Source organism: Brachyhypopomus gauderio, chromosome 15 (genome assembly GCF_052324685.1).
Source record: "Brachyhypopomus gauderio isolate BG-103 chromosome 15, BGAUD_0.2, whole genome shotgun sequence".
NCBI classification, from domain to species: Eukaryota; Metazoa; Chordata; class Actinopteri; order Gymnotiformes; family Hypopomidae; genus Brachyhypopomus; species Brachyhypopomus gauderio.
In genome coordinates this window covers 20425130-20451725 of record NC_135225.1, presented here as the reverse complement: position 1 = coordinate 20451725, position 26596 = coordinate 20425130, and the positions used below count along the sequence as shown (strand labels likewise).

Genomic DNA, 26596 nt, shown 5'->3' with positions numbered 1-26596 from the left:
GAATGTGGATGGATGACACCTGCGAGTTCTTAGACTGAAGGAAGCAATCAATTCAAACAAGCATTAACTAAGAACATAACACTAATAATGATGGTTAGAACACGAAATCACGAGATTGTTGTTTAATCATCAGGCATTTTTATCAGATTTTTAACTTCACCTCATTATAACTTGAAATAAAATGTTATTAAACTGCCAGTAGAATGTTTACTTGTTTGTTTTCTCACACCCTCATAAGCCTCGACAGTATTGACTGCTGTTGTCATTAACGTAATCTAACTGCCTTATAGCATGGATTTGGATTCTTACAGATCTGGCTCTCCAGCAGTATAATGTGTGAACATTACAAAACATTCAGACATAAGATCTACTGAGGTTGCTAGAAAGCTTTCATTGGTGTGTCATGTAATTGCTAAAAAAGAATTGTGTTAATAGCATGTGGCCAATTAGAATTGTATGTTTTTCACTAAGCAACATTTTATTGGCTAAATCACTGCAAATCTCATCACCATCAAAGAAAGGATAAAAAGGAAAACACTACATCAATTTCTCCAAGGATATTCCATTGCCTCTGGCTAATAAGTCCAGTATGTATCTTTCTGAAGCAGTCTTTTAAAGTTTTTGAGTCAAACAATATCAAATGGTTTAGGTAGAGGGGAAACAGTAAAACCTGGAAGGAAGATACATGAAATGTAAACATTTGGTGAACCTAAATGAGATTAAGGCTCAGAACCTAAAAAATGATCTTGATAGACTTAGCAAACAAATAGACTCAGAGAAGGTGCATATAAATGGATAGTTAATGAATGTGGAATTGGAGGCGGGTGCTAGTGAAGAGGGCGGGAGCTGGAATGGAGCTGGTGTTCAGTAGGCCAGCGAGGCTGACCAGTGGGATGAGGGGGGAGGCGTGGCTAAGGGAAGTGGGGAGGGACGGAAGCAGGTTTGGACCCTGTGGTCAGTACACTGGCAGAGCGCTGAGATGGGTGGGAGGCGTGGCTAAGCGTCTAACACATGAAAAGGCTGGTGAGGGTCCTTCTAAATGGAGAATCCTTTTTCAACAATGTCGAAACAAGATCCCATCACTTTACAATTATAGCCCCCAATTCAGTTTGATGGACTGCTTTATCTGTGTTGCTTATTAAATTATGTAACAGAATTTGGCATGCTTTTTTACTCATTTCATTACCCATGTTGAGAGTTTGCTTCATCATAAGGAATAAAAAGGTGTTTGTTCTAGTAATCATAGTCTGATTTCATGCTTTTCTAAAAATAGAGCCGTGAAGCCGTCCACTGTGGAACCTGAAGGTGGTTAAATCAGGAAAATGTGTGGGAGTAAAACGAGTCCCTCAAATTCACATTAGTCCTATTTATACTGTACAGGAATACATTTGCAAAAGCACATAACAGTTTATCATAATTGTGGCCACAGCATGTTGGGTTTGCTTGATCTGGATCTTGCTAAATGCAGGCCTTTTTAACTAAAGCCTGTGTGAGTGGTGAAGATTCAGCTTTATAATGATCAAGATGTATTCCTTTCCCCAAATGAGTGATCATAGAAGTGAAATTAGATACTCCTGCAGAATTCTCCACTGTTGTTTGCTAGTTAGAACTCAACTCCCATTGGTGCATGGGACTGTTTTCCCCTTCCAGACCACAGCTCTGAAGTCACATCACAAGCAATCTGTCTCCATTTGAAGTTAAAACTCGGAGAACCTTCTGTGTTTAACTAGCATGTGCTGTCTTATGTACTTAATTCATTTTGATATTAACAAACCATTGTACCTTATAGTATGCAACTGTAAATGGACTGCCATCATTTTGCCAGTGGATCTTCAATTCCGTTCTTCGGTGTCAGTAGCAACGTAGAAGGTCATAGAAGATGATCTGATTCACAAGCTCCTTTATGAACTCTGCCTTGCAAAATAACCACACCATAATCTCCCTTCTCAGACCCTGGTGTGTGTGATGCATTCAGTTCCTTTAGCGTAGAGTTACTGTGCAGCTTTTTTGTTTATTTTTTTATTGCAACCTAAAAATACACAAACAAACAAAAAATCTTCTGTGGTTGACCGTGTCTGCGTTGTGAGCGTCGGAGTGAAGTTCAGCGTGCAGTTGAGCTCCAAGTGGCTGACTGCTGCTTAAAGCAGAGAGCAGAGAACATAACCCTGAGGTGAGCTGTAGAAAAGCTACAAATGAAAGACGGCAATGGATCAGTGAGGTGAACAGAGTGATACGATGATTTGATTAGCTAGGGCTGTGCGACGTGTGTAAGGCTTACACGTTGGCAGAACTCACCTCGGCTGAAGACTGTGACATTCGTGTTGAAATTCTGAGATAGTTCGATGCATTTTCACACCTCTCCTCCCCCTCCATGGCCTGCCACACTTCCTTCGGTCTCTTTATGCAGCAGACGTTACTGATGTATGTCGGAGTGTTTTTTGTAAAGCACCCCAGAAGCTCAAACAATCTCTTTTAGTGCCAGAGCAGAGTCTATTCAGCTCAACCTATTTTTCTTCCTCCCCTTAAGACCCAGGACTAGTCTGTCCATTTCAAAACACTCTGCCAGTGACCAGCCATGTTAATGCACCCCAGAAGAGAGTCAGAGACTCACAGACATGTTTACTTGGGTCCTTTTAAAATTCAGACCACACCGGGGAATCGGGTTTTGACTACAGAAAACTTGGATGGAAGGTACTGCAACACAAAGAAATTCTAAATAGAGGCCTTCTTGATAAAATGATCATACCAACACACTGTCCCTCAGGGTTTCTATAAATTATTTTAAAAGAATCTGCTTTAAACCAATTCATACTGCATTCACGTTAATCAATTCTGCTTATATTTTCATACATTACCAAAAATGACAATTGCTGTTGAGTAAACCTGCTTGTGTTCCAGGTTCCTAACAGTCAACACACTTAACAGTGAAGATAAAAATATATTTCACTCTTTGTAATGACACAAATCCCAAATCTAAATGGATATACAGAACAAAAATGTCAGTAGTTACATCTTACTTTAGCATGCAGTTTAAGTTGCAACACCTGAATTTCAATTGGTTATTCTATGGTTTTTACTGAATTTACATTTACATTTACAATTTCGGCATTTATCAGACGCTCTTATCCAATGAGACTTTCAAAAGTCCTTTGTTATTTGCTCATAGGTTGTCCACTAACCCGTAGGCTACAGTGGGTTACAGTTCCAGATTCTGTTGAACTAGAATACTGTTGAAACACAGGAATCAGTAGAAACCAGTGGAAGTTTGTTCCAACACCTGGGATGCAGGATAGAGAAAAGTCTCAATGCTTGTTAATATTACTGCCATTTTATGCCTGTGTCTGGATTTCAACACCAAAGTAATATTTCTGTATTTATAAAACTTATTTTACATCATATCCATAGGAAGACCAAATGCAGCCAAATTGCATGCTGGGAAGGTTGCAGAGTAAGGTGTTCTGCACCTGACTGAGTTGGGATGCTTTTGATCAGTGCTGTCGGGGGCTGGGGGGGGGGGGGGGGGGGGGGGGGGAAGGAGGGAGGGGTGTGTCTTTAGCAATGCTGATGGATTATGACTCAGCAGATTCAACACATATTAACCACTGAAGCCTGAGTTACATGCATCACTGAAAGTCACACTCTGAGTGACATTTTAATCTCTGTGTACTCAGCAACGCTGAATGTTTATAATGCCATTAGTTGACTTGAATTTAGCAATCTGATTTACACTATGTATACATCCAGGAATGAGGCAATGGCTTAAAGGCTAAAAGCATCTTATTGGTGAAAAAAAGACATTACATTAAACTACACTTCTTTGGTCTACAGACTTGAATTCCTAAATAACACATGGTTTTCTACCTAAAAGCATCACAATACATTACATTATATTTCAACAATCTTTTAACACAACTCACTGGTAAAAGCAGAATAGTGCTCAGAACTTCTTTTAAAAGGAAATGTAAAGTAGCAATTTCTTACCATACCGCATCACCATTTTATTTACTTTCATGCAGCACTTTCACAAATTGCATTTAATGAAAGTATTGCACTCTATTGACACTAAAATTACAATGTTAAAATTCTCCAGTTATAAGTGACACTGTTAGGTTTCATGTCCTGGTTTCAAAGGCAGTATATCTGCTGAAATTCAACATTAATAGGAAATAAACAGTGACAAAACATACACAAAAGTGACAAACATACACAAAACTGTATTCTCCCACTAAAAGGTGACGACTTAATACTTAAGCTTTCTGGGAAAACTTAATTCAGATCAAAATGTTTGTACTGTGTTTTTACAGCAAGTAAAGTCACAAAGCAGCTTTACAGAAATCATCTTTACAGAGAATCCAGGGCACTAATGAACAAGCCAAAAGCGACGGTGGCAACTAAAATCTCTCGAGGTAGAAATCTGGAATGGAACCAAGACTATTGACGGTTGAAACGGATGACAAGCTTACACTGAATGAATGAAGTTGTTCTGGGGGATAAACCAATAAGAATTGCGACATAAGAGATTATTTTAAATCATTTGGCAGAGGTATTAAGATTAAATCACTGAAACAGGTGGTACTGAAATTGTATGCATAAAAGACAAGCGCGTGGACGAGGCGTTAAAAAAATAGCAACTCGCACACATCCCTGGCCCGTTTCAGCACCTTGTCGCGGACAGCGACAGCACTGCGTTCTGTCCGTGAATGAATAAAAGAACATTTCTTGTCTGCATTTGGACTGCGCCCAACGTACTTTCCCGTTTATAAAGATTACAAACCAATTAACACAATAACCTATTAGGTACGTACTGTGAAAGGTAATGGGCTAGCTCAGTATGAAATCAGGTGCACTGTGGCAATTTTGCTTCCAGGACTAAGCTATTTTGGGACACGTGATGTTTGTTAATCCATTGTAAGCTTGGTGGCCAATCAAATAATGACATTTCATATCTAAGCAGATTGCTAGAAATTTGGGGGATATTACGTAAACTTTACTGGGGCGACTTAGACCCAGACTCTGATTGAGGATTCTGTGGATAGGGGATTTCAGCAGATGGCAGCAAAGTCACACTTTATATTTCGTGAGCGTCAGATATGAGCCCCTAAACTTCGCGGACACACCGTTGGATAAATACGTTTTTGCTCGTCATTATTATTGAATGGTAGATAGATTGCTATATAGATAGATACATAGAGAGAGAGAGAGAGAGAGAGAGAGAGAGAGAGAGAGAGAGAGAGAGAGAGAGAGAGAGAGAGAGAGAGAGAGAGAGAGAGAGAACATGTTTAGAGCGGCGTTACTCATAGCACTTATGGAAAAGATCATCGTTCATCTTCTAATGTGACCATATGGTGAATGTTTTTGTAGTGTGTTGGGGCAACTTTTCTAGATCAAGACCATTATTAAGTTTTTTATATGTTCCACAGTGCGATACGTAAATGAAGAACTATTTTTTAAATTATTTACTTATACAGTTTTACACACACACACACACACACACACACACACACACACACACACACACACACACACACACACACAGGTCTCACACGGCGCATTACTGTTGAGTGCAGGCATCCTTGTCTGCCAGAATTTCTCGTCAGGCGACTAACTGGTTGCTTTTTGTTTATTTATTGATTTATCTAGTAAAAGATAAAAAACATGTATAAAAAGAAAATCCTCACGCGTTGTACATTTTTGACAGTTATTTAGAACTGAAAACTAAACTACAAATATCCGTTTGGTCGCCGTCACCGCCCTGTACATTGTGTCCCGGTTTCGGCTTAATCGTGGACACATCATTGCGCGCATTTTGCTTTTAATTGTAGACGACTGGAAGGTTTCTCGAATTAAAGTCAATAGAGTAGCAGTGCAGACCATAAGGGCTGCTGTACATTTTCCCCTGCATCACACATGATGGTTGAGTCCAGCGCCTTCCGCTGGATGCGTACTGCCTCGTCTCCCCTTTTCTGCTATCTCAAGCCCATTCTGTTTCTACCATTGGACCGAGGGAACCTCGCTTGGTCGCAGCTCTACAATCTCTCATCTCTGCAGTGGCGCTTTCTCGGTGATATGAGAGCTAACATAGGCGAATCCCTGCACCACAGGCGTCAGATCTTCTCGCCAAAGCTGGATCTCTATGTATTACTGTGATCGTTGAGAATAAAGCAACTGAAAGCCCGGGCTGCGTGGAATAACAGCGGACATGACTGCGATGGGGACATTCAAGCACATCTTGCTCATTTTCGCAGGTCTAATTACCGCAGCTAATGGTAAGTTCTAATCTATATTTCCAAGCGGGGTTTGGCGCAATAAGAATTCGCCTTTACGCTTCTGACTTTGTCAGGTGTGCGGGCTGCTTGAACAAGCGTATACACTGTTTTTATATTTTGGGGAGGTACTTCAAAAACTTACATGACATTATATGACTTATAAGTAAGTCCATTGTAGCATAGGCTGTGTCTAAAATTCAAAATGATATAATTAGCCTAATTACGTGTAATATATAGTAGGCTAGACTGTTAATAAATACATAGAAATCCTATAACTTCAATCCGAATGTCTGACTCATAAACTAGGTTTCGTAAGACGCGTACGCACAAAAGGCAAGGCTATTTGAGTTTAAAATGGACCATAAATGCAGCGTATCTGAAAGAAACAGAGCGAGTGAGAGAGAGAGAGAGAGAGAGAGAGAGAGAGAGAGAGAGAGAGAGAGAGAGAGGGAGAGAGAGAGAGACAGAGAGTACTGTATCTAAAAATAAATCATACACTGTATACAAAAATCGTTTAAAATGTCTACCGTACAATGGATCAGTTTATAAGATCGTGTGATGTATGGCAAAAACTTTTGTGGACCGGAGCAGATGGCAAACGAAGCGGCCACAGGGTCTAGTGGTCCTTCTTAGTGCCTCCTTTGACTTATTCACGTTCATATATTCATACAGTCTCTTTGATGGTCAGTGATGGTCAGTGATGGTCCAGTGATGATCTCGTAATGGGTCTGACTGGCCTGGTTTAATGGAGTCTTGTTGGAGCATCTCCACAGTAGCCCATTACGCCACCTGTCCAGACATGGACACCGTCAACAGCCCTGACTCTCCTAATTTATAGTGATCTTATTATACCGCGGTTTCCTTTCACAGTGATAACACGAGTATGATGTAGCAGGCTGGCAAAAAGTTACATTGTTGTATTGATATTTGAACCTAACAATTTAGGCTCCGGGCGCTTTGGGGGGATGTTTGCGTAAAGAACTACCCAAGTGGGTAGAGTTGGTTTGAATAGCCTAATACTGGGGCATTGTGGAATTCTGAAACTAGAGTTATGCCTTTTATTAAAATATCATGAATCCGGGTGAAGTTTAAATGCAAGTGCCTAACCCTTACCTGATGTTTGGGTCATAACGCAACAAATGGCAAAGGTTTGATTCACATTCGTGTATGTCCCTGGTGAGTCCGAGGGCCGCTGTCATACTAATATTTGAAGTAAATTAGGTGGTATAAGTTCGCATTTCTCAATTTCTCCAGCATAGTCTGTGTGTTAGAGGGTGTTGGGAAAACGACGACGAAAGCTTTGTTCAGCCAACGCATTCAAAATGACTGGAGTGGCAGGCCCGCGTTACCTCACAGCACGCTTAGACGATTTATTTGAATGAGCACCTTTACCAAAGCGTCGAGTAAGAGTTGATTTTTTTTTAAAACGGACGTAAATAAACTCTGTAAAATCCACACTTGAGAGTTTTGCTGTGTGTGTACTAGCTACAATTTCAGCTTGCCCACGCTTATTATGTTCGTCGTTTTAAATGACACGCTTTCCAAAAGGAATTAGCAATGCTCCGGGCATTTCGACCGGTTCCCAAGCTTGTGAAAGAATCATTCGTTTGGTCACAGCTGTGCCATCAAAGACAATGACAATGTCTGTTGCTATTCCTTGTTTGAAGGCATGTGTGGGGTGTTTGGGGAACAGACATTGATTAATCTGGTTTCATCTGGCATAATATTGCAAAAAAGGAAGCATAAATGCACGTGAAAGTTGATTCGGTACACTGAATTATCAGTTTACCTGAGAATGGTACAGATAACAAAGAACAGTTTACCTGGGAGACATTCAGAGCTATTAGCTTTTAACATGGGTAAGATAAAATGGCTTTGAGCCTAAGCCTGGGTTGGCTTAATCATGGTTTATAATAACCATGACTAAACCCTGTTGTAGCTATTTCAGAAGGACAGTAGGCCTAGGACAGTGAAAGAGTTACTCCCACAGTGTTGGGGTCATGTGATGATTTTGAACTTCTAGTATTTTGAGTGGCTTAGATTGTACACACTAAAACACAGACGAAATGTCACTGCTGCTGGACAGTGGTTGTGCTTGGTGTAATCTGGCATTAAGCACACTCAAGCATGAAAGCTTGCAATACAGGGATAGTAATTCAATTGACCAAAATTGCACTGGCTTTAAGATGCCTGCTTGATGGTCCAAAGTAGATGCACCGTGACAATTAGATGACACTGACTTGTTGCCAAACTGCAAAACATTATGAATCTGTCCAATCTCAAGTGTTGCATGCAAATGTGACATTCGAGGTCTTTAAGGGAAGGCCTGTATATTAAAACACAAAAGCCCTTGTTGACTCAAACATCCTAAGTGAACTGCACTGAACTGAACTGAACTGTCATTTTGGTTATAAATATTTGTGATTTTTTGTTCTGCTCAATATATCTATGAATGTTTCACGTTTTAATATATTTTAAAACTGCATTTGCATCAGTACTTCAGCAGATGTTCAAAAGCTGATGGAGGCTCTCGGATAAAATGGAAAACTCTGCGTCCCTTCTCGACAATGAAACATTTATATGGACAAACACATGAACTCCAGACAAACACTCTGGTTGCCAGGTCCTCTGAGGCCGCGAAAAGGACGTTTGTCAAATAATTAAAATGCTGATCCTGTAAAAACACGCCACATCACAGAACAGCATTGATTAGGCAGGCAGATGCCTAGTGTGGAGCCAAAACTATCTATTATTCACCAGACAGCTGGCTCAGGATGCCAGAGGAAGCTTTTATTGAAGTTAGTACCTGCTCTTCCTCTACCTCGAGATGTCCTCATTGTGTGTTACTGTGGGGAGTTTTTGTCAGTGTTAGTTTTCTGGAACTGAATGCTATGTGGTCATCAGTCTTAACTGTCTGGGTTCTGGTCTGGATGGGATGACCCATTTAAGGTATGAGTATGCACGTAAGGAACTCATACATATATAACTGATTAACACAATTGCATTTCAAAGCAGCCCCAGTCAGCAGAAATGGTGTTGATTTTAAGGTTATGGAGATCACCAACCGGAAAGACAAGGTCTAAATGACTTGCAATTTGGAAAATATGCATTTCAATTAGGCCTCGGGTTTGCAGTGTTTTAGATTCAGGAATGGCAGTTTTCAATGTTTCTTCTTTTGAACCTTCGCTGCTGTACTGGCTAATATATTTGACACTGAACTTGGTCAAGTATTTTGTAGGGAGAAAAAAAGAAATCACTGAAGCGGGGGGGGGGGGGGGGTTGGGGGTGTGAAGGTATGGTATATACTCATACTTCGTTGAGTCAGTTGAGTCAGGATGCTTCAAAGATTTTGTACCTCAAGAGGCTCTTTGTATATAAGTCCAGCTATTGTTCCTTTTTTCCCAGCAAACGTTTCTCTCTTCAACCCCCCCCCCCCCCCCCCCCCCCCCGGATTCCGTCATCTCAATCGTAAGCACACTGCTCGGTGCCATAGAAGCACACGCTGCTGCATTAACTTTGGTGTTATGACATCTAAACACAGTCTCAATATCAAGCCCTCCCAGAAGTGAACAGCATCAGGTCGTTTGTGGCTTCGCAGGCTACTACGGCGGTGTTAGCGCGAGCTCGGTTGACGCAGGTGGGCTTATTGACTGGAAACACGCTACGGCCCTCACGGACAAGGAAGAGGTGGACAGCTGGAATTAGTGTGTGTTTCCCAGCTCATGACAGCCGTGGCTTTGCCCCCTACAATCTCACACGAGCTGTGGGGTTTACGTGAGATTTTCACAATCCTTCTGAATTTCCAGGCTGACCTGCGGACACTCGTGACGACCGATTCCTCGGCTGCCACCGTCGTCGTCAACGTTTTAAGAACTGTGGGCGAATAAAGAGATTGTTTTCGACGCACCCGTTGTTTTGGGTTTGTCTTACCTTCACAATGGCCGGTAGTGCGGCTTGATTATAGTGGAGGAAGAAGCAGGAGGCAACATGATGCACACCGTAGCAGCAAGCACACAGAACACCGTAGGAGGCAACAACTCCTCCATGCAAACTGCATCTGATGAATCAGCAATGGCCAGTTTAGACATGTTGCTATGGTTTTACTGTTGATAAATGAGAAACACCGTCTGATGCAAAAGTAAAGACATCACACTCCCCGCCTGTGTTTGTGTCATCATTCTGCGTGACACGGGCCTGCTCACGGATTGCTGACTTTATCTCAGCGTATGCCTTAAAGAAATGTGGCACCGGCTGGAGATCCTTTTAGTTCATGTCCTTATTGTTTGTTTTTCTTATGAATTTAAGATGAAATAGCTCGAACCACGGCAAACAAGGCACACTGACTAAATATTAGAGTAATTCCCTTAAAATATTACATTTAATATTCTGTCCATGGTCTGGATTACCTAATTAAATACCATTTACACTGACTCATTCATGAACCAATTAATATTTCAACCATGTCGGTTCACACCACCACAACGATACTGAGCTACCATGTGGTGCGTTGACAAGCTGTATTGCCGGTCCATTACTGTAGGCAGAAGTATGAAACGAATCAAGGTTTGTATCGAACTATAGAGGACAGAGACCTGTGGCTGTCCTGTAATGACATTGCTCCTCAGCACACACAGCACAATCGGTATCCACACTATCTAGTAGATCCTGGGCTGGCATTTTTCAGGTTTTATTCAAAACTGCCATTGATCTCAAATGAAACCATGAAGCCATGAAAAAGATTGAATTGCTGAAGCCATAGGTTAGCTGCACAGGTCTGCTTTGGGAGAAACCAGCGTCATCCTAGAGCATGTATCAGACGGAGGGAATTTCTATTTATGCGCCTGTGACCAGGTATCACACAAGCACAGTCCAAATGTTTTGTTTTGCTGTTTAATTCATCGCTAAGCTAAACACAGCTGTGGCCAATCGTGGAGTAGAGCTCATATCACATCAAAGCATCATGTGTAAGTAGTGTTGTGTCTTTAGTGGTGCCTTAAATCTCAGATGTCAGTTTCCTGCTGACATCCATTTTGAACAGCAAACGCACCAGACAAGGAGGACCGTGCTCTGATTGGTCACCCCACACTGAAATCTTCTTTAAATGTATGAAAATGCATTTATGAGCGTTGTTCCTGAAATGTTCTTCTCCGTGCCTGCTGTACCTGTGCAGGGCGTGCCAACATGTGCCTTAGCCAGGAGTTTCAGGAGAAGCATCTTCGGCATCTGCTCAATCTAATGACACTAACAGAAAAAAAAACGGTTTTGGGATCATTATCTGAATGATTCCCACCGACTCCATTCAAACAAACTGGGAATACGAGACCTCAAAAATGATGGTCTGTAACTTCGGGTACTGCCTGGGCTACGGTGGCCAATAGGGGGCAAGTGTCACCATTATCATTTGGTTGGAAATTGCAGGTCGTGCACATAATTAACCAAGGTTTGGGAACAGAGGGAGCATAATCTTTGTTGCAATGCAGTGAGAGTGAGACTGGCACAGTGTCGATAACGTGGTGCCAAGATCTTCCTCATCACTGCAGATAAGGCATCATACATCAAACAAGGTTTGGAATATGCTTTATGAATACGTGTTGTTTTTGTAGATATCATCTATTTCGGAAAGGATACAAAAACAGTGGTAACATTTTGGTTCAGATTTAATATACACGGTTTGATTATATCAGCATATATACAGACAACAACACCGTTCCCTCATTCTATCAGTGGTGGTAGCATAAGTGAGGCTATTTGTGTGCGGTGTATTGTTTTGCGCTTGCTAAATATCTACCCCTGAAGAGTTTAGAGTCTGTATGTATCTTTTGTAAAACTGAAATGCAAGTGTAGCTCAACCTCCATAAATGACTAGCTGGTCCATGTGAACGAGCTCCTGAATGTCTGCCAGTCCTGGTGTCTGCCAGTTCGGTACCTCAAATCAGTTTTAAGAACTATGAATTTTACAGCTTCAAATGAATATTTGATGAACATATTTTGTTTCTATTTTAAACTCTTTATGTAAATGTGTTGTTTTATTTGTGATATCTGTAAGAACTCTAGTTGTTCCAAATGTATTATTTATGATTTGTAAACTCTATAAACCAAATAAAATGATCCATGAAAAATGAAAAATAAATGGGGGGCATGATCTTAGTTATTACATAGTCTTGCTCCTTACACACAGCGCCAATTTGTAAGATTATTTTAGGAATTAAGACAAAAGTGTTTATACATACATGTTTATTATATGTATCTAAATAATACTGAACTGATGTTGTGATGGGGAAAACCTAAGAAAGGCTTGTCAAGTCGTTTGGAAACACTGAGAGGGGATTAGGGCGTAATTATCTCTCAAGACATCACAGGGGCATTTTAATTTGGCATGTCTTACATTCGTCAGTCATTGGGACTCTGCTGAGTTAGCAGTCATTTACTCCCTTTCTCTCTGTCAGTCAACTACACACACACACACACACACACACACACAGATGCACAGTTGGAGTTCAGGTACTTCATGTCTGCTCGGGGCTTGGCTGGTCAGCTTGAACAGATCATTTGACTGCAGAGCTTTGCAGTGTTGGACAATCAGAAGAAGCACACCACAACACACATCCAATGTACACACACACCAAGAGTAATTGATGATGTACATCTGAAAGCACAGAGACTGAAGAGTTTCAGGAGACACTTACATAACAACTCAACTAAATGCCAGCAAACTGATCAAGATTCTTAAAAGGGCAAAAGTTTGAGAAATAGGTGTTGGGTATTTGACATTTACTTTTTAAGGGTGAACAGTTGTTTTGCCTCTTAGTCCAAACTTGTCATAGGCGCATTTACTGTCAGACAAATCTGCTAAAAATGTCTGAATCTCTGTTACTTCATCCCTTCCTACATAGCCTGTCAAAGCCCTGACACTACATGTTGCACTTTGCAGTTTGGAAAGGACCATTGTGTAGATTTATTAAGGGCCTGTATTGCACAAAATCTATTTTGCATAATCTGGCTCAAAAAATGCCCCAATAAAACATATTTACTAAACGCAGGCCAAAGCACTGGCTAAAGGTAGCATTGCACAAATATCTGGTGCTTTTTGAATCTTGTTATTGCATTTTAGAGCAAAACATTCCACTCCACAGGACTGGGAGGTTACTTGATACATGCAATTTTCTTTTACCTTTTCAACAAGACACTACAGTTAGTTTATCATCACAGCAGTATATAGAGAAAAAATCATTAGTTCTGTTGCCTATTAAACTGTGATGTTACACTTTGAATTTTTTGTACAGCTATTCAGAGGTCACATTAGCAATCATTTATTATAGCTTTACTGCTGAAAACAACTGGGATTGCTATTGACTTCTTTCTTGACTTTCTTGGGCAGTTGGACACAAGCCTGCTGCAATTCAGTTCATTTGAATCTTATTTGAATGTGTATATGTGTATACACACACACACACACACACATATATATATATATACACACATATATCTGTGCTATCTGTGCCCATTTGAGAATAAGACTTCGAACAGGATGTGTTTTGAACCTGATAAGGACTTTCATTTCAACCTATCATCTCTTCATAGATCAGATGATATATAGAACCACTGTTCAGATTCATCTCATGTGAATCTCGCCTTACACAGACTCTTTAGACACAAAAGTCTTGACATGCAAATGCATCCTGTATTCCATTCATCATTTTATGCAGAAGAGCATGACAGCGTGTCTTGTAACGGCTTGTGTCATTTGCCTGTCATTTGGCTCCCCAAAGTCCCAATTCCTGTTTGCTTCAGCCAAGGTGCAATTGAGCATAAAGGGTGCATGTCAGCCATTGGCAGAATTGAAGACCCCCTGCTGAAATGCAGCTACATCTAAGATCTGCAGAGGGCTACAAGATGCATTTTCTAGTGTGCTCACCCAAATGCTTTAACACTATTACACACCTTGAGTGAATTTTATTTTAATTATTTATTTTTTAAAACCATATTAACCAGTTGAAAAGAAAGTGTCTGGCCGGATAGTCAGATTAGCTTAAAAGAGCATATCGCAATACATTCACTGGCCACTTTATTTAAAGGGACCACCTTTTACCTTCAGAACTGCCTTAATCATTCATGGCATAGATTGAACAAGGTATGGAAACATTCCTCAGAGAGTCTGGTTCATATTGACATGAGATCTGGCGACTATGGAGGTCATTTGAGTAAAATGAACTCATTGTTGTGTTCAAGAAACCAGTCTGAGATGATTTGCGCTTTATAACATGGCATGTTATCCTGCTGGAAGTAGACTATGGGTACACTGTGGTCATAAAGGGATGGACACGGTCAGCAACAATACTCGTTGACACAATGCTCAATTGGTACTAATGGGCCCAAAGTCAGTGGGGAACCGTCAGGGCCCTCTACGCCCTCTCAGAGGGCCTAAAATATTATTAAAATATAAATATATATAATATAATTTATCCAATTTTATTTTATCTACTTACAGTTTGACAATCAACATCTAAACAATTACAAAAATATAAGCAAATAAATTATTCAACCGTGTCTATTCAATCTGTGTTGGAAGGTGAGGGGTTAAGTGGAAGCCTGTGAGCCTGTGTCTCCCCCTATCAGGACTGTGATGCCCGTTGTTCGTTTACAGAGGGCCTGTCAGTTATAATTCATATAATTATAATATAATTCAGCGCAATACCAGTTTCAAATGACAGTAAAATTGACCAATCATATCTTCCCTCTTAGTGGGCGGGCTTAACTGTATGATAATTTCTGTCCGCTGTGGTGACGCTAGCTGTCGTTAGCGTACCACCGCTAGCTAGTTTCGATTCAGTATTTGATGCCCTCGTGCGGGTTGTTTACATATTCCGCTCCCGAGGAACACGGAGCTGTGAACCTTATTTTGTTGGAACCTTATTTTGCTTAAGAAGTTATCTAGTACAGATATTATTGTTTATTGCGTTTCTAAAGCTGTAGGCTACTGTTGTCTCGATTAAAATTTTTTTTTAAATTGCAGGTAATTAGGAGAGGAAACTAATTTCTTTCGGGGGGGCAGGTATAATGGTCACGGTTCGCTACTGCCCAAAGTATGCCAGAAAAATATTGGTGCCACATTCTGACCCAACTGAGCAGAAATTGAGACTCATCAGACCAGGCAACGTTTCTCCAATCTTCTATTGTCCAATTTTGGTGAGCCTGTGCGAAAAGTAGTCTCAGTTTCCTTTTCTTCGGTGACAGGAGTGGCACCTGGTGTGGTCTTCTGCTGCTGTAGCCCATCCACTTCAAGGTTCAACATGTTGTCCATTCAGAGATGCTCTTCTGCATGGTTCGGTTGGTACGACTGGTTATTTGACTTACTGTTGCCGTTCCATCAGCTCAACAAAGCCCACAGAACTGCCGCTCACTGGATATTTTCTCTTTTTCGGACCATTCTCTGTAAACCTTAGAAATGGTCATGCGTAAAAATCCCAGTAGATCAGCAGTTTCTGAAATACTCAGATCAGCCTGTCTGGCACCAACAACCATGCTACATTCAAAGTCACTTAAATCACCTTTCTTCCCCATTTTACTGCTCGGTTTGAAATGCAACAGATCATCTTGGCCATGTCTACATGAGTTGCTGCCATGTGATTGGTTTATTCGACATTTGCGTTAATGAGCAGTTGGACAAGTGTACCTAATAAAGTGGCCGGCATGTCATATTTTAAATAAAGAAGAGAGGCAATATTTGCTCGTGTTGAAGAGTGTTAAGATCCACTCACTGGCCATTTTATTAGAAACTCTTATGTAGAAGGTGCATAGTCAATGCACAGTCTGTTAGCCATTACTGAAGCGTGTCTTTCATTGATGTCAGTTTCTGAATACAGGGCCTCTGTTGCATTAATGTTTGTTTCTACAGCGAATAGAGTTAGTAAGAGAACGGCATGCTGAGATGGCAACAAATGTCTGGACTATAAGATTTTATACACTTATAGTACACTTAAAATAATGTACTAATAGATATATGTATCTACTGAAATGGCCAGTGTAGGTAGGGATTTTTAATAGATATGTGAGTGTATATTAGTGCTTTCATACCACAGCAACTTTGAGATATTTTTTTAGGTATTTTTATAATTTTTAAAGGATTTTTTTATGCTTACTGTGTTCACAGGGAACACGCTTCATATTATCATCTTTTGCCTTTAAGAAATGTGGAAATCTTCTAGGTTTCTCCATGAACTTGTGACCTTGAATTCTTCCCCTCAGCTATCGTACTCATTTGAGAAAGTTTCAATATCCAGTACCACATTATTGTCTCATGGTAGAGTCCACATGGCACTTCTGCAGGTTGAGAAGGACAGTGATCATATTTAGTCCTCAGCTCCTAGAAATCCCACCGCCGCCTCTCACCAATCTCTTGACTTAAGTGTCAGTCAGTGACTTTCATTCTTTATACTGCAACATCTGCACAGAGTTTGCAATGCACAAATCTTTCCTGAAGAACCCTTCCTTGTTGCTGAAGTTGCTAAATTCTTTCAGCAGTATTTGCTGATGTTAAAAGCTGCCATGTTAGATTAGGTCATTTCAAGTAAGCTACAATTAATTGCAACGTATGCTTCATCAAAATATGTTGAATAATCTTCCCTGCATTGACACTGTTTATGCCCCAGTAGACTGATACAATGGATAACTTTCTATAGTTCAGAAGAAGTTCACAGCTTCTCCACTGATTTACGGGCCAATGTGTATCTCAGGATACACCAAGAGCAGCCTGGGAAGGTTTACGTAAAGGACCATGCACTGGGGAAGAGCTTCAGTGTCACACTACTGGTACTGGCTGACTAAAAGAAGGAAGCTTCCTAAAAGTCACTTGCTCTCAAGTCAAGTTTATCTTCTCTCCCAGGAAATGCTCGATGCGCTAGTGCCATCGCTTTCCTCACTACAGGGGGAGTACGCACTGCTTCAAAAGGACCTTGGATAACATTTAGCAGAGAGGCAAACCATCTATGTGGTCAGAGGTCCACTTGATTCCATAGTGAAAACAGAACAGAAGACATGTCTAAGCCGAACTCCTCATGGCTGGAACCCAAATGAGGTTTAGGGTGATGTAAGAAGGATGTATCCTTTTGAATTGAGCTTGACCGAACCCTTGAGTGTTTCTTAAAGGGCTGTTGCTGACAGCAAAGGTGATTCCATGTCAAGGGGTCTTTCATAGCTTTAATAATTGTTAACTGTTTCAGGTGATTTGCTGTGTTGAATTGTTTACTCATATTGGCCCAATACCAAGTTCCATTAACCCAATACCATTAACCTTGCTGAAAAGCAATTTTGCATGCCCAGAAATCCTATAGTATGTGGGGTTCTAAGTAATTATGCTGAGGTCGGCTCTGAGCATTATCTGGTTACCGGTCCCTCCACTGTGCTTGGGATACACAAGATGTCACATACCCAAAAGAGAGCCTGCCATAAGTCATCTGTTAGGCTGAGCCTGCTTATGGCTTCATTGCAGTTTGGTTGGTATTAGGATGTGCTCCCTATGGAGACCAGTAAGCAGTAGAAATGATGAAGCATGCAGCAACTGACCAGACTTTCCTTACAGCTATTCAAATGTTGTATGTAATGATACCTTTAGTCCCAAATGTATTTCCTTGATGGCATACAATAAACGTCACTGTTGCCATAACACACTGAAAAACGTCTAGTCTCCTTCAGTGTCCCCTGCTAAAGCACATTCCTGAACAATGCTCCATGAGTATGATCAGAACAATCTCAGACATCTTTATACCAAGGCATGCACTACTGACCAATCAGCTGTTTGATATTTTCCACCCACAGTTACAGCCTCTGCTCAATAAGCTGACAATATGTTCTTTTTCATCAATACTTCATCAACCAGAATGAAATAATCCATCCCACCAGGAATGGTTGGTTCGGTTTAAGATCTGGAATGGGTACGAATTCACGTTACGGAAATAGAGTTGATGCAATCAATTAATACCATGCTGACAATCTTAATCTAACTTGAACCTCTAAAATGATTTGCCTCATTCATTACTGACTGAATTTCTAGTACTATAATCTGTTTGGGAAACAATCTCATTTTGCTGCAGCGGGAGGTTCCTGGTGGACTGCCGGGGAGTCCCCGGACTGCGGTTTGAGCACTGCTGCAGTAATGGGTCGACCCACTGTGCTGCTACACACTTCAGTGCTTTGAAATTGTGTTTAAGAGAACCTCGTATTTGATCAACAACTTGTTTGTCTCATTTGATCTTGACTCCCTTGTCCTTTCGGCAATTTAGTCTTGTACTGTATGCATTTTTTTTTAGGCGTATAGTTTCCATGGCAACTGAAGCAGCACTTACGTCGGAGGTGGCCGTCAAAGGGAGACGTTGGGAAACTACTGCCCGAGCTGCAGTGTCTGCGTGCTCCGATTTGTGATCTGTGTATGCGTGGGATGTCATTCTCGTGATGATATTCATTACAGAAGGCCCTTTTCTTTTTGTTCTGGGTGCAGTCCTAACCAAGCAGAAATATTGAACAATGAGAAGTGAGACCAGGCATGAAACTGAAAGATTAGTTGCTTTTTAAAAGGTTAGCAAAAGACTTTGGCTTCTACTTTGTTTTTAAAGCCAGTTAGTTAATTATGGCGTAAAAAAAAGCTTTAAAATGAATTCACCGATGCACTGCAGATATTGTAGCACACGCAACGCCTGCTACCATATCCACAATGCATCAATGAATTCATTCATTAATCTTTCTATTAACTGGGCTACTAATGTCTTAATATTGCCCAGCACAAAATGAATTACTTATTCATTCCTTTTTATCTGTATGCCACTTCCTTTCATTCACATATTAAGAGTACATTGTTTGCACTATCCACAGTAAAAATCCATTTACTTGAGGCACATGTCTAGGATATGTTAATGCATTAATATGACATGCCCATGGTAGGCATAATTACACTTTATAGATATTTTATAAATCACTGAGGGTTAGCCGGGGTAGTGAACCCATTTGTCGAAGGAATGTAATCAAATGTCTCAGTAGAAGATAATCTTAACTTTGCGGAAGAATAAAATCTGAGGTCACTAAAGCACGGAGGCACTCGCCACCCCCCACCCCCACCCCCATTTCTAATGGATGCGTTATTATTCATCCGGCAGTCTAATGTAATCTTTGGCTCTTGAGGAAATGTACATCAGAGCTCCGATAAGAGTTATCCAGACCTTTCCTCTTTAAAAGCTCAGAAGTTGGGGAAGTTCTCAATGTGTCAGAGCTGTACGTGTGCAGAGTTCACGCCTTTATTAGCATGGCAATGTGTGTGTGTGTGTGTGTGTGTGTGTGTGTGTGTGTGTGTGTGTGTGAGAGAGAGAGAGAGAGAGAGAGAGAGAGAGAGAGAGAGAGAGAGAGAGAGAGAGAGAGAGAGAGAGAGAGAGAGAGAGAGAGAGCATGGGTCAGAGCAAGATAACACTGCTTTGATAGATCAGGTCATTCTGATTGTGATGTCAGGTAAACAAGCAGCATGACCTTTAACCCTTTCTCCTGTCTCTCTCCCCATTGCTCCCCTCTGCGTGCGTGTCTGTGTGTTCACCCCACATTCCAATGAACCGTCAGGGCCAAACTGATGGTTTAACACCAGCATTTTCTAAATTAAATTCACAGCTGCATGTAAATCATCATTGCATAGAAAAACATAAAGGGTGCCCTGCTCCGTTACGTGAGGTTTGGCCAAAAGATTGCTTGGCCATTTGTTACGGCGTCGCTGGGTGCCAGGAGTCCGGGGACGGATAAATGTCTTTTTCATGTAAAAGTGTTTGTCAGCTCCCCCTGCTGCTCTCTGAATTCATGCTGACACCATTAAAAAGAGCTTTCTGAATCCTAGGAATGGGTTTGAAGTTAAGCCCATGAAGAAAGTTATTGGAGAACTGATAAAAATACTATTAGTATTTTGGGGGTTATGGATTGAAAGAGATAATGAAAACAGTGCAAGAAGCCTGTAGTTTGGTACAACTTTGCATATCTTGAATGGATCAAAAACATGAAAAAGATCAATTTTTGTCAACAATTAATCATTATTAGTATTAAATTTACTATATTGTTAATATAAATAATAATTTAGCAACATAATGAATTTCTGAGATAATCTAAGAAGAACTCTTAAAAGTGTATCCCAATGTGCAAAAGCAATATGCTTGTAACGTCGGGGGGGTTACGTGTTCAGGGGGCGGACGCACAGGCGCTGGAGAGCGGGACGCTAAGCTATCAGAAGTAGCCATCTCAGCTACTCGTATAGTGCATGCACGCAGGACTCTACTTTTACGTGGCATAGTGTGACTCAACACCGACACAGACAGCTAACAGATCACTCACAGAAGAACGCACCACATACCAAGTGAAATCAACGATTATATTTACAAGATGCAGATTATTAGAACATACTAAAGCAAAGGCAAACGACAATACAGGACTACCGGAACTAAACACAAAACATAAATAGCAAAAACAGAACCGAAGACCATAACACATACAATGCACTCTGAAATAGAAAACACTCCACACGTAGACTACTTAACCTAGACACGGACTCGCAGGACGACACACAATGGACATAGACATAAGGAAACGTGACTAAACTAAAACTAACCATATACAACACTGGCAAACGTAACGACTCTATAACGAACCATACACCAACAGACAAAACAGAAACCCCAACGAAGGGAAGCCTGAAGAAACAGAAACACACCTTACATACTAAACTTGAACGAAGGAAACACCGCACTCTCTAACATGGAGAACGGACTCAAACTTACAAACTGAAACAAGACTTTCAACAACAACCATGAGAAATGAAACAAACAACTGTAGCACTAGACACCGATATCACCATAACAAACATTGACCCACAAAGAAAACCCAAAACACAAGGACTTTATACAAACCGTACTGAACACTCAAACAAGCAACAGCTGAAGCCAATGAAACAAAAAACAGGCAGAACTAAACAGAAGACCAAAGGAGGCGGAGCCAGGCATGACAGACAGGGAGGGGGCGGAGCCAGGCGTGACAATGCTAGTATGATTTAAAACGATTCCTTTTTAATTTATGTAATAGATATTATAACTGAAAGTTCATCCTTCATCTTATATACTGATAAGAAGTATGGTCCTGCTCCACGACTGCATCAGACCAGACACACGTGTTGTCCTGCTACACTACTGCACGCATGTCTAATTCAATCATCCCATGGTCTCGTGTTTTAACTCACATACACACGTGACATATGTGTAGATTTGCCACACTCTTCAAACGCTGGGCATCAGGCAGAATCTGACAGCCTCGTGTCATATGCAATTGGACTCCTACTGTTGTAGATTACCAGAGATTAACTGCTGCTACTCTACACGTTATTCACTGGTGATGAATAGTTGTGCATACGAGCGTGCAAGTGTCTCAGCTGGTTTTAGAAAAGCAGATTCCGATAGGTAAATGAGCTGATGAAATATGAATATGATTTTGTGTGTGTGTGTGTGTGTGTGTGTGTGTGTGTGCGTGTGTGGCTCGGGGGAGGGTGGGTTACTTCATGCTTTTGTGTAGTATACTATTCTGTTAATCTTCTTGAACCGAGTAATCCCATTAAGACTCAGATGGTTCATTTCTTAGGTTTGTGAAGTACAGGCCTGCGGGTTTGGACAGCCCGGTCACGTGCATGTGAGTGGATGACTTCTATTGTACATATGGGACCATGCGGCCCACTCCATTCCCCAGCAGCTGATCGCAATCATTTTAATACAGCCGACCCCCTGAATGAGGTCCGTGGCTGGAACCGGGAAGGGGTGAAAGACACGCTGCAGATGGCAGTCTGGAATCATCATATCACCGTATCATCTCTATCCCCCACAAATCACGCTGGTTTTTCATATGACAATTGATTAAACGCCGCATTGTCAAAATGGGGAACGGGTCGGGGTGGTGGAGTTTAGGGCCCGGGTGGTGGGGGGCGATGGGGAAGATTCCACCAAAGAAGAAGAAGAAGAAGAAGAAGAAGAAGAAGGCTGGCACAAGAAACAGCAGGGGGCGACGGAGCTGTTCTCGTGAGGTTAAATGGTTATCGTCTGTCTCCTGCTGCTAACATTACCTTGCTGTTGCATTGTCCCTTAGGGTGTTGCCAAGTAATAAGTATCTAAGTAGGAATATCTATCATTTTGCGTGGGAGCATGTAGTATCAGGTAGGAATGCTTCAATTAAACACTTTCCTACAGGTACAAAAAAATGGATGCATAAATCAATCAAAAGGCAGTTCAGATAGGCATGTGGAGGTGGAAATACATCAGCGCCTTTTCACGTTATCTTCAACAGCTGTCAAAAGGGGAGCCATTTATATAGTGGCACACAGAACAGAACCCGAGATGGAGTTTCATCTGAATCTCTGATTTTGAGGATTTTTTTTAACTGCCGGATCAGAGAGGTACAAGTCTGAGACACTCAGACTTCTCCAGAAATGTATGGCTTGGTCCACCTGACTGAAAGTGTTGAAAGTACTGAGGGCCGGATGAAATCATGAGACCCATCAATTTTAATCAAATTCTCTTTGCGTTGCAATGATTCATTTTCTTTATGGCACCTAGGATTCTATCCAAGTCTTAAATGAGACTCGTATTTGTGAAAGATTTACTTTCATCGCCACACTCCTCTATGTCTGAAGAGACTTGTTAGATGTTGAATAGGAATCGTCACCTGTATCTACAAACAGCCTTGTTCTGTAAAGACCACTCTCATGACAGACTAAAAACAGTTATCACAACCAGTGGCAATGACCTAGTATTGTAGCATAATTAAACGTTTTCTTAATTAGCCTCCATTTAAATTGGTACTTGATTACAGTTGGACGCTGATTGCAGCAAGATTTTTGAAGCCAAGATTTTTGTCATTTGGAACCCCTTGGTAAAATCTGCAGTAACCTAGTGTTTATTTCCCATGTCCTATAGATATGAAAGAGAAGCATTAGACATGAGATCATTTCAGAAGGGAAAAAAATCCATTAGCAAAAATGTGGCCAGAGTATGTCCTTACATTCATGGTCTACTTTTGTTCAATAGAGGTGCTTGGTGTCTCAGTCATAAGTCTATGGGTGCAGCAGGTACTTCATTCTAGAGTGTGTAGTGAATGGGTATTCATTCACGCAGAGATTGGGAAAGCTTTCAAAAAGAGAGGAAGCAAACCAAAACATATCAGATCATTTAAAAGGAATTTGGTCAAGCAGAAATGTAAAAAGCAACTGGAGCAGGCTTATCTATTTCACGGGGAAATATGTGAACCTTTTAGTGGACCATCATGGGATTATAGAGCTCCCCCCACCACCCAAACAAACCACAAACAAGCGAACTCCTAACAAATCTACACTGGCATTTCCAGTTTCCTAGATCATCCTCTTTATCAGTAATCCAAATTCACATTTAGGTTGCATTTTCTTTTAAGTCAGTTTATTGCTTTTCACCAATGCCACTGAGCAGGGTAACTCCTGGGATCCACAGTGCAGGTGGATATATGAGACAGAACTAGTTCATGTTCAGTGATTGATGACACACACAAATCTCTTAGATTCCCTTCACCTCTTCTGGACCCTCTGCCAACCAGTACCTCCCTTCTGTGATCCAGACGTATTCCAATCTCATGATTACTTGGCTTGGTATGTTCTTGATATGATCTTGGTATGTTCTTGGTATGATTTTGGTATGTTCTTGGTATGTTCTTGGTATGTTCTGGGTATGTTCTTCCAGAGGGATCTTCCCTCTGGTGAATTTTCTCCTCCTTTCCATCAGAATGTGATGCATCACAGGATTCACACTAATTGCTATAAATGTAACCTGCGAAAGTGCTCTCATGTCTCGCCTCTCATCAGTAGGATTCACAGATAAGGCATTAAAACACGTTACCTTTCTCTTAGAGCAGTCTGCAGCTTGGTGTAAGAAGTAAATGAAAAAAAAACCCATGCATAATAAATCATGGCTTTTACATTTTTTTAATTAACAAAATAACAAGAGATGTGTTACAATCCAAAGCATCATCAAACATTGACTGACCCAGAGGACGTTCAAGCACCTCCCTGTTATGTCAGACACTTCTCCCTTCACTGATTACTCTGCCCTATTTGCCAGCTCAGCTGCCAACGTAACGTGGCATTTTGTTTAGACGTGAGCTCATCTCCCTCTGCTGCCTGGTTCACAGTTGGCTGACTGGCGTGCCCCCCCCCCCCCCCCCCTCGCACGCCCTCCTCCCTGGCCCTCCGCAGTGGATCGCTGTCTCTCCCATTTCCAGTCGAAGAAGACGGTCGGGTGGTTTCGCAGCCTGCTGCGGGTCAATGCTCTGACGGTTCTGGCAGCACAGGCCTCACAGCAGACGCCTCTGCCTAATTGGCATGGCGCCGCCCTGCTGTCCAGAGTTGTGCGGTGCCGGAAGAAAAAACCGAGCTACCGCGGAGCTTCATGCCACGTCTGTTTACTTTTCTGCTTTGCGTCCTTTTGTTTTCCCGGCAGGGTTACCGCGGGTAACGCGTGCCATGGCCCTGTACGCTCGACACCACGGAGCTCCGTCACTTTTCCTTTCTGCCGCTAATCTGCGCTTTTTGAGGTGCTAAGCACCAAGGGGGCCTTTAATCAAACACAGCTGCTGCTTCATATTTATGGTGGGCAACAATGACAAAGCAAACCAAGGAGTATCCTCCAGGTGCCGTGCATTGGAAGGCATGGACGCTTGTCATTGTTATGGCACTATCAACCAGCCTATCATTCTGTCACCACGCTAGGTGCTGGCATTTAGCAGTTATATATGCAGCCTGTGATATAGTCAAGTTCAATCTGCTAATCAATTGCTTTTTCAGAAGGAGTGAAAATGACCATCACCTCACTTACCATTTGAGAGGGCAATAACATAGATCCGCTTTAATGAAACACGGCTGGTGAAAACGTATAAAACGCACCACTGGTGCATAAAGGGAGAATAACAAAGGCTGAAAGCGGCCGTTGTTTATGGACTGCTTGCACGGGTGGGGAGTGAGCGTGCAAACGATTACCGAGACTGATGTGAGTCTGCGGTGCAGGTGACACAGAAGGCCACTGTTGATTTAACCATCAAAATGATCTTTATTAAAACCGAAGGCATTGCTGCATAAAAAAAGAGGGTGATAGAGAATGAAAATGGTACTTAAGTTGCATGCTGACAGGGCGAGTCACATGAAAGGAGACGCGGAATGAAAGGGAATTTTAAAATACCCATAACAAAGTAGTCACACCAGTTGTGGGGGGTTATGGGAAGTTTGTGTGTTTCGGAGTTGGGTTGAGGTGGGGGGATACATTTGGGGGGATGCTGTGGAAATAGTTTTCATCTTAAAGTACATCCCAATGACAACATTTTCGCCATAAGCCAAGATAAAGGATCTGGTGCCGAGTGTTCAAATCTAAGTTGTTATATAAAAGAAACGAGATACTCGGCTCTGAAGGAGCCAGCAGGTTGCACTGCCCTCAAAACTAATTCTTTTTTTCTCTTTCTTTCCTTCTTTTTTTTGAGATATGAACTAGCGGGACGTTGCGATGGGTAATCAGAGAAAATTAACTGTCTCTGTACAAAAAAATAAAATAAAATACTGCCATAACTGTGAGGTAACTGTCCATGAGTGTTGCTACCATTTCTCTCACTCTGGAAGGCTTGAAACAGAGCTGGGGCAGCTAGACAGTGCTCTGATTACAGAAGACGTGGCAGTGTGCGCTATGCCTGCTGCTTCACGTGTGACTCACGTGTGACTCACCCTAATGCCCGACACAGCCCTGGCGACCAGTCCACTGATCATTGCAGGTGGCTGAGCACTGTCCATCCCCCCCACAGTGATGTCAGAGCTGAAGGACCTGAGGCCTTTTACTCACACTGTGGCTGCAGTCAGGGAACAGGACACCTTGAGAATTAGCTGTGCTCGTCAATGCTGTCCCGCTGGACAGACCGCGGTCGTCTGTATTGGCTATCTGACATATTTGGTCAACACTGGAACCATCAGCAGTGCATGTGCCAGGTATATTAGACATGACTGTAATTGCTGTATGTCCTATATTGCTCCAGGGATAGAGAGAACATTCCTTTCTTTACACGGACACCCAATTTTGAGGAGAGCTGAAGATATCTAAAATTTGTTACAAAAAAGTCACTAAACAGAAATGAAATATTTAGCTAAGCAGATATTCTCCACGTTAGCGGATGGTTTGTGTGCTCTCTCGAGTTTCTCCCCAAAAATAAAAAAATAATTACTTAATCATTTGCCACTGCGACATGAATTGACACTTGATTTGGCACTATTTGCA

General features: G+C 41.6%; 1 protein-coding gene across 2 annotated transcripts in view; it reads left to right on the top strand.

The window, feature by feature from the left end:
• The first annotated feature begins 5954 nt into the window (after positions 1-5954).
• Positions 5955-26596, top strand: part of csmd1b (CUB and Sushi multiple domains 1b) — a 288049-nt gene continuing 267407 nt past the window's right edge. For both annotated transcript variants that reach the window (XM_076974689.1, XM_076974688.1), the window contains exon 1: positions 5955-6266. In XM_076974689.1, coding sequence (XP_076830804.1) covers positions 6200-6266 — 67 coding nt within the window. In that variant the 5' untranslated portion in view covers positions 5955-6199. The remainder of the gene's footprint in view (positions 6267-26596) is intronic.